The sequence below is a fragment of the Nicotiana tomentosiformis genome, chromosome 3 (genome assembly GCF_000390325.3).
Source record: "Nicotiana tomentosiformis chromosome 3, ASM39032v3, whole genome shotgun sequence".
In the NCBI taxonomy this organism is placed as follows: Eukaryota; Viridiplantae; Streptophyta; class Magnoliopsida; order Solanales; family Solanaceae; genus Nicotiana; species Nicotiana tomentosiformis.
In genome coordinates this window covers 16,127,235-16,142,963 of record NC_090814.1, presented here as the reverse complement: position 1 = coordinate 16,142,963, position 15,729 = coordinate 16,127,235, and the positions used below count along the sequence as shown (strand labels likewise).

The window sequence follows — 15,729 nt, the reverse complement described above, 5'->3', positions numbered from 1 at the left end:
ACCGTTCCAACCCCCTTGGTTGTTGCCTCACCAATATCCTTGATTGTTGCCACCCCAATTGCCTTGGTTGCCTTGATTGTTCCAATTGCCTTGATTATTGTTATTGTTCCAATTACCTTGATTGTTGGTACCACCACTCCAATTGCCTTGGTGGTTTTGATTGTTCCAATTTCCTTGAGATCGCCATTGTTGTTGATTCGGGTCTTGAGAGTTGTTCCTTTGCCCTTGGTAGGTATTCACATATTGCACTTCTTCCTCTTGCTCATTATATGATTCATCTTGGTCGAACCCACTATCATCTTGCATAAATTGTTCTACACAATTTTGCACTTGTTGACCCTTTTGCCTTCGCTTGTTCACAATAATATTGACACCTTCCATTGCATTTACTTGCTTAGGACTTGTTGAAGTAGAGCTTCATCCAATTGATTTATTTTAGTGGTCAACTCGGCAATTGCTTGCCCATGATCGTGAAATTCTTTGTGTAGGTGAATCACATTTGGATCACCTTGAGGAACATTTGCTCTACTTTTCCATGCTGATGAAGTATCTGCCATTTCATCTAAAGATTTCGCAAGCTTCGGCATATGGTGTTGTCATGAAATTTCCACCGGCAAGTTGGTTGACCACGCATTGATTGGTAGTATTGATTCCCCTGTAGAAGGTTTGTTGAATCATAGCCTCGGTCATGTCATTATTCGGGCACTCTTTCACAATAGTGTGGTACCTCTCCCATATCTCGTGCAAAGGCTCATTGGATTCTTGTTTAAATGCTAGAATCTCGTCTCTAAGAGTAGCCATATGCCCGGGGGGAAAAAACTTGGCAATGAATTGTTCCGCCAATTCATCCCATGTATGGATAGAACGGTTTGGCAATCTTTCTAACCAGTCCAAGGCTTTCCCCCATAGAGAAAAGGGAAATAGTCTCAACCTTAAAGCATCCTCGGAAACGTTGGTGTGTTTACTACCCCAGTAGGTGTCCATATATCCCTTCAAGTGCTTGAACGCATTTTGATTCGGAGCCCCTGTGAAGATCCCCGTTGCTCAAGCAATGTAAGCATAACATTTGTGATTTGAAAGTTGCCTGCCCTAATGCGGGTCGGGACTATGGCACTTGCGTACCCTTCATTCGGCAACACCCGGTGTGGAGCCGCTCTTGGTAGATTTGGGAGAGGAATGGGAATGTTGTCTTGAGGCGGTCGGCCTCGTCTATTTGCTTGAGGTTCAAGAGGAACATCTTCAATTGGGTCATCTTCCATGTCCACATCCCCCAAAGGCATGTTTTTGAGAGGAACATTGTTGAGAGCCATTTTTTTGTACCTACAATCGATTCACAAAAAGGTTAGTAACCCAGAAGGAAAAGAAGACAAGTCACACACAAAACCAAATATATAGCTAAATCCATTTTTAGCTCCCTGGAAACGGCGCCAAAAATTGATATCGCCCAAACTCACACCACTAATTTAGGTTGTGAGGCGGTCGATGCAATAATAAAAACCCAACACGAGTCGGGGTCGATTCCACAGGGAGCTTGATGTGGGATTAGGTATATACCTAGTGTGAATGTATGACGTGCCTAAGATTACACTTCCACATTATCAATTGTTGTTTCTACTTCTACTTTTACGCTAATGCTTGTAGTTGTAAAGCTAAGAGACAATGTTTTGGTTTTGGTTGTTTTTCAAGTTATAAAAGATCTAGGGTTGCGACTTCCACCTAGTTGGTTACCTAACGGATTTATAGCTTTAGGGAATGTTTGGTTGATTGGGATACAATATAGCAATCACACGTAATTACTTACTCTATACCTCTCGGTAGTTTGAGTGATTTTGCCTAATTCAGCTTTCTCAAGTCCAAATGGGTATCTCACGAAACAAAGTGATAAATACTCAAGTCGTATCTATCTCTAGATTCGACCTTTTAATTGGGGCTATCAATTTCTTAAGTTCACCCCAACTTCTTGTTAGCCAAATTTTCCTAGACTTAGTCTCACTTACTCAAGTATAGACTAAGTCAATTAGGCATGAATCAATGTTTGCAACCATCAATTCTCAAATTCAAGCAAGAACTAGGCTAAAATTCGTATACCCAATCACAAATAAGCCCTAATTCAATCACCCATTAAGTACCAATACTAGGGTTGGGTCACAACCCTAGTTAAGGGTTTAGATATTCATGGATTATGAAGAAATTAAAGAAGAAACTAAGATAAAATGCATAATAATTGATTAAGGAAAGAAAATATAATATTTAAATGCTAAACTAGTACAAAGTTACCCAATACAGTAAATAAAAACTACTCTAAGTGTTCAGGTGCACCCAACTTAACCTAAAAATGATAAAAAAAAAATCTATTTATACCCAGCTGAAAATACCTGACAAAATTGCCCCAACGAAGGTTGTGCGGTCCACACTTTGAGAACCACTGGTCAGGTTGACTTTTTGCGGTCGTATAAAAGTGATATGCGGCCGCACTTCTTCTAATTGTGTGAACCGCACACTTCTGAATGCGGCCAAACTCTTGCTCTTGGACTGGATCTGGGCTTCACTCTGCGGACCGCACATCTATGAGTCCAGACGCATTTTGGCATCCTGCAGCCGCACAATAATGGTGCGGTCCGCACATCTTCAAGCTCCCAAATTACAAGTTTCTGAATCTAGTCTTCTGCGGCCGCACAATAATTGTGTGGTCTGCACTCTGTGAAGAAATTCTATCAGTGCATCTTTAGAGTTTGTGGCCGTACACAGTATTGTATGGTCCGCACTGTAGCCCCTTTGCGTTGTTTTGGTTCTTGTCCAATTGTACTCCTTTTTGAGTTGATTTTTACTTCTTTGGCTCGTTTTCTAATATTCCTGCAAGAAAGCACATTTCATTAGTTCTCGGGAATAGCTTTAAGCATTTTTGAGCTAAAACGTAAGTAAAAGAGAGCAAATAAGCGGTCAAAATCCCTACTTATCAAGACGCTAGCATGAGGAGAACTGTTCGTAACATATCATAACCGTAACGATGACATTTGTCTTAAAACAAAGTATTTTCAAAATGTTTTCTAAAATACAATAATTTGTTCCACCTACCAAATTTTGCGGCGCAACCATATCAGTTATCGGGGCAAACCAACACTGTGGTCGACACAAACCAACTTTCCCGCTCCCACTAAGAATTTTTCTTTGATTGCAGGGTCAATAGGAAGCAAGGAAGCGTTGAGACCACACTGAGGCAACTTCCCATGATTATCTCTCTTTCTCCTTTACTTGACTCTTTCTGGTATAGCTAAGGCTAATCTTTGAATTCTTTGCATGTACCTCGAAGTCAGACCGCTGATATAGAAAAGGCACATTGTACATAGCAAACCGCCTGCTCAAACAATCAGAGCATCTTGTACAAAACGAGTCGTCGGCTTCACCAATTGAAGCCATGTACATAGCAAACCACCTACTCAACCAATCGGAGCACCTTGTACAAAATGAGCCATCGACTTTGCCAATTGAAGTCATGTATATAGTAAATCATCAGCTCAATCGATTGGAGTGCCCTGTACAAATCAGATGTCGGCTTCGCCAATCGAAGCCTTGTATATATCAAACTGTGCATTCCGCCAATGGAACAATCTACATCACCGCTCTATCACAACGGATGCTAGAATAGTTAGTCGCAAACCTCATCACCGACATTCTGCCAATCGATGGCCGCAACTTAGCTTCACAGTCAAGAGTATCTCTTAGGCATGCTTTTCTTCTCAATTGCTATTACCTTGAATGTTTTGCTGTTTTGCTGATGCAGCTTCAGGCATGATTACGATTTAAGTCAATCACTCCCAAGCGGAGATTACTTTATGTTTCAGTGCAAAGCTCTACCAACAAGCGAAGACATTTCTCTGTGCAAATCTCTCCCAACAAGTGGAGACGCAATCTACAATTCAATTTCTCCCAACAAGCGGAGAAAATTTTCAATGCTCCGACAACTGTGGAACGATACACAGCCCGGCTAATAAATCGAGTCAAGTTCAATTATCCCATCATCACGATCCCAAATAATGGCTCACCGGCAGCAAGGCATCATCATTCCTGCATCATTTACGTCACATCATAATATATTCTTCATTGCAATATATGGGTATGTGTGTATCTCATTTTGCAGGAACAAATATCGCAACGTGGAACTTTTCCTAAGAAGAAAGCCAAACTACAATGCTATGAGGGACAGCAAGCTCATAAGAGGGCCAAGGATCCAAGTTTAGGCACAGAACGACAAGCGGATAAGGCCTTATCCTTGTTAAGCCCGATGTATGTAAGCAATTCAAAGCTAGAATTTGGCCCCAACTTCCCCAAAGCTTCCTCACTTCTCCCTAAAAGTCATGCAATCCATAATCTTCCTTAAATCCATATGTCGCCCCTACAATGCATGCCTAAAGCCGGGACAAAATTGCTTTGGTTCAATTTCTTTACCTGAAAACTCTTTCATCGTCTCTGGTCAAAGAGGGCCAGCTGTTGACGACCAATTTTGACCTTCCCTTTTAAAATTAATTTACTTGTACTTAATAATATAAAATAAATATTTTAAAAATATTTCTTATCAATAAATTTCTATTTTTACAAATTAATTAAGTATTAGTTTTAAAATTAATCATTCAGCATTAGTAATATGCAATTACAACTGTACTTACTATTTTAATATTATTAAAATAATTTTTAAATATGCCATAGAGGTTTTTATGATTAATTAAACGAATTACTTCTTAAATATTTTGATTAATTAGATTACTAGGTTCGAAATTAGTGTTGCAATTCAGAAGTATTTTATAAATAATTAATTACAATAATTAGCAGTATATTTGATATTTATAATTTTACTACATTTTATTAGAAATTATTTAAGTTTAATCAAATTAATTTTTAAAAAGGTTAAAGAATAAAGGCTACAACTGTAATTTCTCAATTAAATACAAATTGGCTACCATTTTAATTAATTTTAGCCCAAAAATCAAGCATAATACGGAATTGATCCAATCCAAACAACCTCGTCAATTCACCATGGCAATCCATGCCACTCCCTTTAAACCAATAGCAGTGTGCCGCGTCACTCATCTCCGACACACACAGAAGAAGCACAACTGATCTAAGTTGTCCGTTCCTTGGATCAACGGCTCACGATTTGTCTCCATTTTTCTCTTTAAATTAAATCACTCATCAGATTTAATCATATCCATTGTATCACAAGAATCTAATGGCCACCAAAATTCCTCAATAAAATATTTAAACCTAGAATTATCAGGACCGTCGATCTAAAAGATCAACGTCCCAAATCTTTTCCCCTAACCTTATCCCTAGAGAGGGCCTCCAAAACCCCTAACCCTAAAATCATTTCTCCCTTGACCATGTCGCCCTCTTTCCCTAAACTCTCTCTTTTCTCCCATCCGTATCTAGCCCATTAATCCCAAATCCTCAAATCAAACCCCAAACGCTTAATCTGCCTCCCTACCCGTGAATCCCGCTGCTATTTTCCTCTTTCAATCACCGAAATTGAAATGCCCAATTCTGAAACCCTACGCTCAAAATACCATTAATCTGATTTCCTCCTTGTTCTTCCAAATAAAACATACATAACCACTCATCTTGTCTGTGAGCTATGAAGAATGTTGTTTTCTTTCCATTTCACTAATGAAATTTCAAAAGCCCTAATTATGAAATCACAGACCAAAATATGAAACTTGAAATCATCTGATTTCTCTCATGATCCATCAAATCGGGGCATGCATGGAGCTTCTGTAGAGGTTTCATCATGATAACTCATTTACCAGTGGTCAAACGCAGTAATCTTTGGGTTATAGAGTTTATCTGATGGGTCTTCATCTTCTGCAACCAATCTCTCATCACTCAGGTAAAATCCATCTATGTTTCCCCTAATTTCACTCAATTTGCTTGCATCATCCAGTAGTCGTCATTCTCTACTACCATCACTTGAACCTGCTGAAACCCTAAGGTTCAATGGCCACTATAAATAGGGGAATTAAATGATATCACCAACCATACCTACCTAACCTAACAAGAATCAATATATTATTCGAATTAACGATTTAGAAGCCTAGATTTCTTTTCTGATTAATTTCTATTCTCTTCTATTTCCGAGTTCCTTCACTGTTCAAGAGTTTGAAAGTTTGAATTTCATACGGCTAAGTTAAAATCTTGTTTGGTTTGTTGTTCTAGAGGAGGTCAGTACACCTCCATCCTTTCTCTTTTAATTGCTTCATTTGAAAATCATGAACATGCTACTATGTTCCCGTTAACTACTTTGTTTATAATGTTTATTCAGCCTTTAATCCCTTATTTTTGTTCACTATGACCTGTTAATGATCTATGATAGGTTGTTGTATTTATTTAATGTTAACCAGGCACTTGTATGACTTTACTGACATCAGTTTCTGTATTAAACAGCCTATGTGTTTAATTTGTTTAACCTGATGATTTCTCACATTTTTTGATTAAAACCTCATACATTGCTCTAGTGTTCTGTTATGATCACCATGTTACATTCTGAGTTTTGTTAATGTCTTGTTGCAACTTTCATAATCTTCATGTTGCATTTTGAGTTTTGTTCCACCTAATGCTTTGTTATGACCTTCATGCTCATCATGTTGTATTCTGAATTCTATTCCACTTGACGTTTTATTATAAGTTCTCATGACTCATTATGTTATGTTCTTCTAAGTTCTATACTTAGATTCGGTTATGGTCATCATGCTTAACATGCAGCACCGTTCTAAGTTCTACTATCCTACTTAGGTTATTTTGTTCATCATTCCATATCCTTGAGTTCTATCATGGTATACATAGGATTGTTACTGTAGTCTCCATGTTTAACATGCCATGTCCTTTAGGTTTTGTCATTATAAACTTGGGATGTTATCAGATGGTTTTAGCTAGGGTGTATATGGAATGCATAGGATAGCCCTGCCTCACTAGGTTAAGACTTATGAGACCTGAGAGCTAAAAAAATGCTTTCATGAATGTTCATTAGACCTTAAGCATCATTTGAACCTTCATTATGAATGATTTTCCTTCATGACTAGCTGTTAGCTAGTAAACAGCCCAACTGGATGGATTCTCCTTTGAATGTCATTAAAATTTGTCATGATCAGTCTGTCTTTTGTGAGTCAGGATATAGTTGTGCCCTATTGATTATTTCTGTAATCTGAATATAACTCCATCATGTTTAGCTATTCAATCGAGCCTATGTAGCTAATTTGAGTTTGTTAAGTGTGATGTCTCCCCTATCCCTAACCCCTAATGATATTTACAACCAGATTCTTCCATATTTGGGATTCATCATGCCTTCTGAAGTCATAATCTTGACTTAAATCTATGTGTGTGGGGGAGTTTAGTATGAACTTTGTTTATCCTCCATGACTCCCCATTTTGAACATTGTTTTAAACATATGCTCAGTCTTTGTCTTTCTTTTGTTATTCTGGATTGAACATGGTGCAAGGGAAACCTTTTACTGTTATTTAGTTGAAAACAATAGCCTGCTTGTGTCACTATCTGAATCTGTATTAATGGTCTCAAGTGATTCAAGTAATGTCATTAGACTAAGTGCATGCTCATCTGTGATAAATGTTAAGGCATTAGTCTATGTATCCTAAAGCTGTTATAATTCCAAACTATGTGCCATTATTTTTCTATGAGATATGTGATTTCTGTTGTCCAATTTTCAGCAATAACAGCATAGGTATTCTTGCTGTCATAAGTTCCTAGAAGACTGATTTTCAAAACCTATTCATATGTGTGCTTCACTTATTTAATGCCGAAGTATAGGGATTGTTCTATTTGTCCATTTCTGTGTTATTCTGCTAAGGAAAGTATGCTCATATGGTAGGAAATGTCCTAGTGGTTGGTTTGCATTGAGAAGGCATTATTGGCATTCAAACCTATAGGGAAGAGTTAGTCGTTAGTAGTTAAAGATATTTGGGAGTAGAGTTTAATTCTAGGTTGTGTTTCTCTCCCAGGCACAAGCATTGACCTGGGCCTTGAGACCCTTGAGAAATTGAAGTGTCGGGGGATTCAAAGGGGCATCACCCTTGAGTAGAACTCTCTCCTTAGCCTTTAATTCATTGACACTAATTACTCTCTTTGGGTTTGGTTTAATGGAAACGAAAGGTGTTCAATGTGGATCATTCACTATACACGACCTCCACATTAGCATGATTTCCTTGGCGATACTGTTAGTAATTTCTTTCTTTTAATCTTTGCTTAGTATGATTTCTTTAAGAATTCGAACACTATCAATAATTGTTTTAGTCTTTGATTGAGACATTTATGTATATGGATACAATATTGTTATTCTAATGACCTTCTCTTTTATTTTTTGGGCATGTACAGATGATTTGGGCCTGCTGAGTTCTTCAAGAACTCAGGCCGAAGTCCAGCTCTACTGTAGTCCAGGGGCCTGCCTTCGCTCACCATTCGCTATTGCTGGGCCTGTCCTTTGAGGCCCAAACCTCCCAGAGTCACTCCTTTCCTTTTAACTCTTTATTTACTATTTCGTCGTTCCTTAGTTTACACTATGTGATTGCTCGTTGTTGTTTCATGTTTGTTATCTCTCATTATGAATGTGACAAGTATATATATTGGATTGAATTTTTATCCTTATCTTTTGATTCATAGAATCACTTAGGCAAGCCTAAAGAACTTAGGATTTAAAAATAAGCCTTAGTTAGCAATTAATTTCATATCTGCCAATCATAAGTTGTTATTAATTTGTCATGCTTTACTAACTCTTTTCTTAAATATTTTTGAAGCCCAAAGGCTTAACAAAGGCAGTCATCCTTTTTTTCAAAAATCAGAATTGCCGTAGTTTAATTTTCCAAAAGGAATCAGCTATTTCGAAAATACTAAGGTGCTCCTGCACTAACACAAATGGTTTTCAATCGATTTTCTACTTCAAAACCAAAGTACATCTTAGAATCATTTGCATAACACTCTTTTACCACGTTAGAATGACCCGAACTTCCATAATTTAGGACAGAAAAGGCTTTAACTTGATTTTCTTTTCATACTTACATAAACGTTTCCATCTTTCAAACTTTTCTTTTTAAGCTTATATATACTAACACTAATTTCCAAAAGACTTTCCTTTAAATCCACTGTGAGTTCGAGTCACCCCAAGAGTATGGTGGGGAGTTCTTGGAGGGAAGGATGCCGAGGGTCTATTGGAAACAGCCTCTCTACCTCATGGTAGGGGTAAGGTCTGCGTACACACTACCCTCCTCAGACCCCACTAGTGGGATTATACTGGGTTGTTGTTGTTCTTGTTGTTGTTGTTTCCTTTAAATCCATCTCCTTTAAACCATACTTCTCTTTGTAGAAATTATGTCCTAATATATGTTAAGCTTTACCCTTAGAACACTGGTTAAGGCATAGTACAAATAATTAATTCCAAATCTAGTCTAAGTCCTATGGAGCTACCTTAGGTAGATTTTAGGGGGTGCCTAACACCTTTCCCTTAGAAGAACAAGAACCCTTACCCACGATATCACTGGTTAGTAGACCAATAAAGAAATATAACCTTTAATAATTAAGTAGGTACCCTAGTATACCTTTAAATATTAGGTGGCGATTCTTTTTCATCAACAACAGAGAAATCACAAGTTGAATCTTGTTTTGATTAGTGTGAAATAGGGTGCAACGGGGTGAATTGAACTTCTTCTTGGGGTTACAAATCAAGCAAACACCTACTGGAACCATGATACATCAACAAAAATACATCAAGGAACTGCTGAAGAAATTCAACATGGAATCTTCTAAGTCCATAGACACTCCCATTGCCATTGCTACAAAGTTGGACCTTGATGAAGAAGGGAAAAGTGTTGAACATACGCTATATTGAGGAATGATTGTGTCACTATTGTATCTCATAGCAAGAAGGTCTGATATTGTATTCAGTGTGGGATTGCATGCAGGATTGCATGCAAGATTTCAGGCAAATCCCAAAGAGTTTCATCTGAAGGTTGTCAAGAGGATACTCAGATATCTTATCTGTGTCTATGGTATCCTAGAGGGTATGGCTTTGATCTAGTTAGTTATGTTGATGCTCACTATGTAGGTTTTTATGTTGACAGGAAAAGCACTTCAGGAACAACACAGTTTCTTGGTTATTGTCTAGTGTTGGGGAACAAAAAAGCAGAACTTCTTGGCTTTATCTACAGCTGAAGCTGAATATGTGGCAACAGCATCTTGCTGTGCTCAGTTGTTGTGGATAAGACAATAGCTAAGGGACTATGATATTTTTGTTGATTATGTTCCTATTTTTTGTGACAACACTAGTGCCATAAACATTGACATTAGACATCACTTTCTCAGAGACAATGTTGAAAAAGGTAATATCTCAATTAGTTTCTGTAAAACTGAAGACCAAATTGCTGATTTTTTTACTAATGCTCTAAGTAGGGATCATTTGAAAGGAATATACTGGAACTAGGTCTAATTAATACTTCCAATTAGATTGAACCCGAATGATTGGCTTGAAAAAATATAATTAGATGTAGATAGTCAAGTACAACGTATTTGATTCAGTCTCGTGCTTGTTTTAAGCACACACACTTGCCTAGAAAAGTCTAGCTGATAACTATGTTTTGCGATTCTAACTTATAGTGTTGAAGCTTTATTGCAGAAATGAGTATTAACATCACTTCTAGTTTTCATCCAGTGAAAGATTAAGGGGGAATCCTAGAGCAATTAGAGTTTAATTACTCCTAAAATCCTAACAGTCAAAGTAATCGTTACTAGAGTCCTGTTAGAACTCAAATTCGATTACTCTCTCTCTCTTCCAATCAAATCAGGAGTTACATCTTTAAAAGCCCCTTATGATCAGTTTCTCAGACCTCACTGTTTCTCTCAAACCCTAAGCAAGAATCAAGAAACAATTCTCCATTTCCATTCATCGATTTCATTCTCTCATCACCATGCCCAAATCCAGCCAAACTTCTTCTAAAGCAAAATCATCATCCAAGACTGAAGCCAAATCCAACCAAATCAAAGAAAAGTGTAAAACCATCAAGTGAACCTGCACCCTCACCTGCTTCTTCTCCATCTATATCCTCCATTGTACCTACACCATCATCCCATGTTCCTGAAGTGTAAAACCATCAAGTGAACCTGCACCCTCACCTGCTTCTTCTCCATCTATATCCTCCATTGTACCTACACCATCATCCCATGTTCCTGCTACACCCACCATTCCCACTTCTACTGGGCCTTCACTTCCAAAACCAACCACTCATGCACTTGTGTCCGCTTCAAAAAACACCTCAACCAAGATCAAGGCTACTCCAAGAAAATCTGTCAAAAGTGATAATGTGGTGCTTGATGCTGCTGCTACAGTAGACACAATAAAGGAAGATATGGTTCTGGGGGAATCAGTGTCAATTGCTACAAGTCAGGTAAAGCTCCCTCCATCAAAGTTAGATGTTCTGGTATCTTCTATAGATGCTGCACCCTTAGATACTATCCCACCCACAAGTGATAAACCACGAGTGGAGGAACCTACTATTAAAATAAACATAGAAACTCTGGAGAAAGGGGTAGATACCACTTATGTTATGCATATGGTTGGGGGGAAGGTAGTAAAGAACCAGTACAAAAGGAGGCTTCTGATGGTCTATCTTTCAGTTGGATTGAGGATGAGGATGATAATGAAGGTGAGGAAGAAAGGGGAGTAGTGGCCAGTCATAAGGAGCATCAGACCTAGGGTATGGATAATGATGATCAAAAGAGTGAGAATGAGAGAGATTCTGGCGAGGATAAGAAGAGTGAGGCAGAAGATAAGATAGATGAACAAGTGGATGATTCTGGAGAGGAAGAAAAGAATAGTGAGGAAGAAGGTGATTCTGAGAGTTAAGGTGAGGATGAAGAAAAGAGAAGTGAGAGTGAAGGAGATGATGAAGAGAGTGAGGAAGATAATGAGAATATAGGTGGGGAATCTGAAGGCTCTATGGCTATTGGGAACACTGTCATAGCCCCTTCAGAGGACGCAAGTAGAGAGAAAAGGACTGAAGGGATTGGGCCTTTGTCAACTCCTTTCACTAGAGATGAGGAGGTCAGCAATGATGAGGACAATTTATCCATGTCTGCAGTAGGGAAGAAAAACAAGAAGACCCTTATGAAAGCAACAAAGTTTGTTATCCATGGAAGAAAAGAAATGGTTCTTCCTGCTAGGACTCCTCTAACAAGGAGTAAAATAAAGGTTGTTGATGAACAAATCATTAAGGAGTCCAGAGGTTCCAAGAAGCCAAGGAAGAAAGTTTCAATTGTGGAACTTGTTGTTGAGTTGGATGCAGAAGATGAATCTAATTCTGCTCTGCCAGAAAAGTCATCAGCACAAAAGAGGAAGGCTTTCAAATCTACAAAGATTGCTACCCCATCTAAAAGGGCCAATAGAGGAAAGGAAAGAAAGAGTGTGCCTGTTGTAGTTGATAAGCTCACTGAGTTCAGGAACTAAAAAGTACTGAATGGAAAGATTCTTGCAAACATTAATGAGAAAGGGATGGCTCAGCTAGTCTAAAAGCTTAAGCTACATGGATGGAAATACATGTTTGTCAAGGCTTTCCCTCCTGTGTGTGTTCCTGGTGTGGTTGAGTTATATGTGAACTTCCAGTTTGATGGCAAAGTGGTCAAGAGTAATGTAAAGGGGTTTGAGATGGAGTTTGATGTTGAGGAGCTTGGGATCCTTCTGAATATTCCATCTTTAGGTTTTGAAAACTACTTGAAGAAAAAGTAGCCAGCCATAGACAATGATGTGGACACGGTATATGTAGTCATAAGGAAGTTCTCTTAAAAGGTTGAATTGGATACTCCCCAGAAGGTGTATAAGAGTGATATGACACCCTTTCACAAGCTATTGTTTCACTTTGTCAATTCCTGCATTTTGCATAGGTCTGAGAGACGACACGAGGCTACCTTGTTGGATATGGCTGTGATGGAACTACTTTACACTGGTAGACCTATCAATCTCCCTAGCCTGATGATTCTGCACATGGAAAGATCTGCAGACACTTCCAAGCCTAAGCATGCTATGCCCTATGGATTCATGTTAACTGAGTTGTTTGAAAAGCTCAATATTGCCTCTCCTGAGCTTAAGTTTGGAAATCAAATTGATGTTTTGGATATTGTTACCCTAAAGCAGTGTGGATATGAGGAGATCAAGGCTAAGGGACCAATAGGTTCTGCTATTCTACCTGGTAGTAGCAGGGCAGCAGAGCTCACTAAGAGATTGGAGTTGGTTGTTGAGGAGAATGCCAAGCTTCGAGAAGATAATTATGAGTTGAGAAAAGAAACCAGACAGTTTAGGGAAGAGCTCAGAAGAGACAGAGAAGCTCATGCCCAACAGATTGCCACACTTCTGAAAGCATTGACCCCCTCTGCCTCTTACCCATGAACTTGGTCCTTCCCCCGATTCCTTTAGCTTATTTTGTTATTCCAATGATTCTTTAGTTCTTGTTTATTTTGTTCTAGTCTGAGTAAGTTGCAGGATATTTAGTTTATTTTGCTCTAATGGTTTAAGACAAGGCCCTGGGCTTATTTTGACACTACTAAATGACTTCTCTTATAATGTTTTAAAGCTTCGCACATAGTTAGATCATCAACTTAGTCAGTTTGCTTTGATAATTCTTGAGCTTCTGTTGTAGCCTAAATGGCCATGAATCTTTCACTAACTGTGCTTCTTAATATGTCTAACATCTTTTTGTTATTTTTTGATGATGCCAAAAAGGGGGAAGATAGAGTTAGGAGTGTTGTATTGGTATTGATATGTCTGTCTATGTGATGTGCTTATTGTACAAATGTTGATCTTGATATGGTGATATGAGGTGATTACCTGGTTCTAATATGCACAAAGTTGTCATCATCAAAAAGGGAGAATTTATTGAGTAATGAGATTTTGATGATTAACAAAGTTTGTTCAGATGAAATGTTCTAAGAACCAGGTCATCAACGTAGTTGCTTAACTGCTCTAAGACCTAGCTCCTTGGGTTAAGGACCAGGTCCTCAATATTGATGATTGTACGTCTTTACAAGATAGTAACTTTATCTCAACGTTACCCAAGCCCGAGTTTGTTGGAAGAAGACTGCTAAACATGATAAGGGTTGTTGCGCAAGAAGATATGCATGCATAGGTGAGAGACAAAAGTCCCAAGACCTATGGAGTCTTTGGAGCAGTAGGAGTCCTATCAAATGAGAAGCTGACTATGCATAGGACTCATGGAAGATCTGGGAGTCTAGGGAATTTAAATACTATCCTTCTGGACTGTTGGGATCATCTTTTTACACATCAACTGAAGAACTATATTTTTCTACATTCATGTCAAGTACCAGTGTTATGTTCTTCTTGAATCAGTCTAGTAAATGTGTTTTAGAAAATCGAGTTGTAATCAAAGTGTCATAAATAATTAGTGAGTTGGAGTGAGTATTTGTTTTACAAGTTAGAGTAACTTGTAAATCAAATAGTTGCAGTAGAAGTACCGGAGATTATTGAGTTACAGATTTATAATGGATACATTTGGCTCATTGTTCTAGTGAATTTGAAGTTGAAAATCCTACGTAGTAGGTCGTGGTTTTTGCACCTTTTGAGCCGGGTGATTTTTCACGTAAAAATTATTGTGTTTACTTTGCTGCTTATTTTTACTTTACGCTTAAGGAGTAAGGTAAAGAACCAAGTTCTTTAGTAATCCATAACATATAGTAACATTGATGTTGGATTGTGATGTATATCATGCGAGTTGAGCATGTAGAACAGGTCCACTTAGTAGGTTAGACTACTTAAGTGCCAACGCCACGACCCCTTAATGTGGGTTGTGGCGTTCCACTTTGATGATTGGTTACATAGGTGCATGTTTGTCTGCCCTACTAAGTATACATTGTTGGAAACGGACAATGTCTAGCAACTGGAACACAAATTAAAGTATTAGCTATGCGACTGATGGCTCCAGGTCTCTCTACCATGTCAATTTTGCCAGATTCTTTGCCACTACCTTTCCATTCAAAGCACTAAATCATGGTAGCAAGCTTTATTACAATTACTTGTAGTGCTAAAGAAATTCCATGGCAACCTCTTCTCCCGCTCCCAAATGGAAAAAACTGATAGTGTTTTACTGCTTCTGTCTTCATTCAGAAACCTTTCTAGTTTACAATTCAAGTGGATTTTCCCAATACCTTAAATCCCTATAAATTGTCCAAACGTTAACTATTAATGTTGCTTTTTAGGTATATGGTATCCTCCAATGTTACAATCTTCATTTGACACTCTAACAATCAGTGGCATGATGGGATAGAGTCTGAGAGTTTCTTTCAAGATGGATTGAAGGTAAGGTAGGTTTTCAATATCTGATTCTTCCACGAGTCGGCTCTTTCTATTGACAGAATCAATTTCTTGTGTTGCTTTCTGCATAATGTTTGGATGATTGATTAGCGCTACCATTATCCACTCTATCGAAACAACTGATGTATCAGTTCCAGCAACAAATAAGTCGTATCAAAATTTAAAAGAACACCAGTTATCCTATAAAGAGTGCAGATCGGTGGACAAAGCATCCCGCATTCACGCAGGGTCCAGGGAAGGCTCACACCTTTAGGAGTGTGATGTAGACAGCCTATCCTAATGCAAACATTAGTAGTTGTTTTTACGGCTCAAACCCGTAACCTCACACGGAGACAATTGTACCGTCGTCAAGAGTTTTACACTA

General features: G+C 38.2%; 1 protein-coding gene across 1 annotated transcript; it reads left to right on the top strand.

Annotated features, from left to right (window-relative positions):
• Positions 1–11,744: 11,744 nt before the first annotated feature.
• On the top strand, positions 11,745–12,491 carry LOC138907410 (DEK domain-containing chromatin-associated protein 3-like). The gene is made up of 2 exons (XM_070198007.1): positions 11,745–11,874; positions 11,926–12,491. Exons 1-2 carry the CDS (start codon positions 11,745–11,747, stop codon positions 12,489–12,491), a joined length of 696 nt encoding a protein of 231 aa, XP_070054108.1.
• The last annotated feature ends 3,238 nt before the right edge of the window (positions 12,492–15,729 follow it).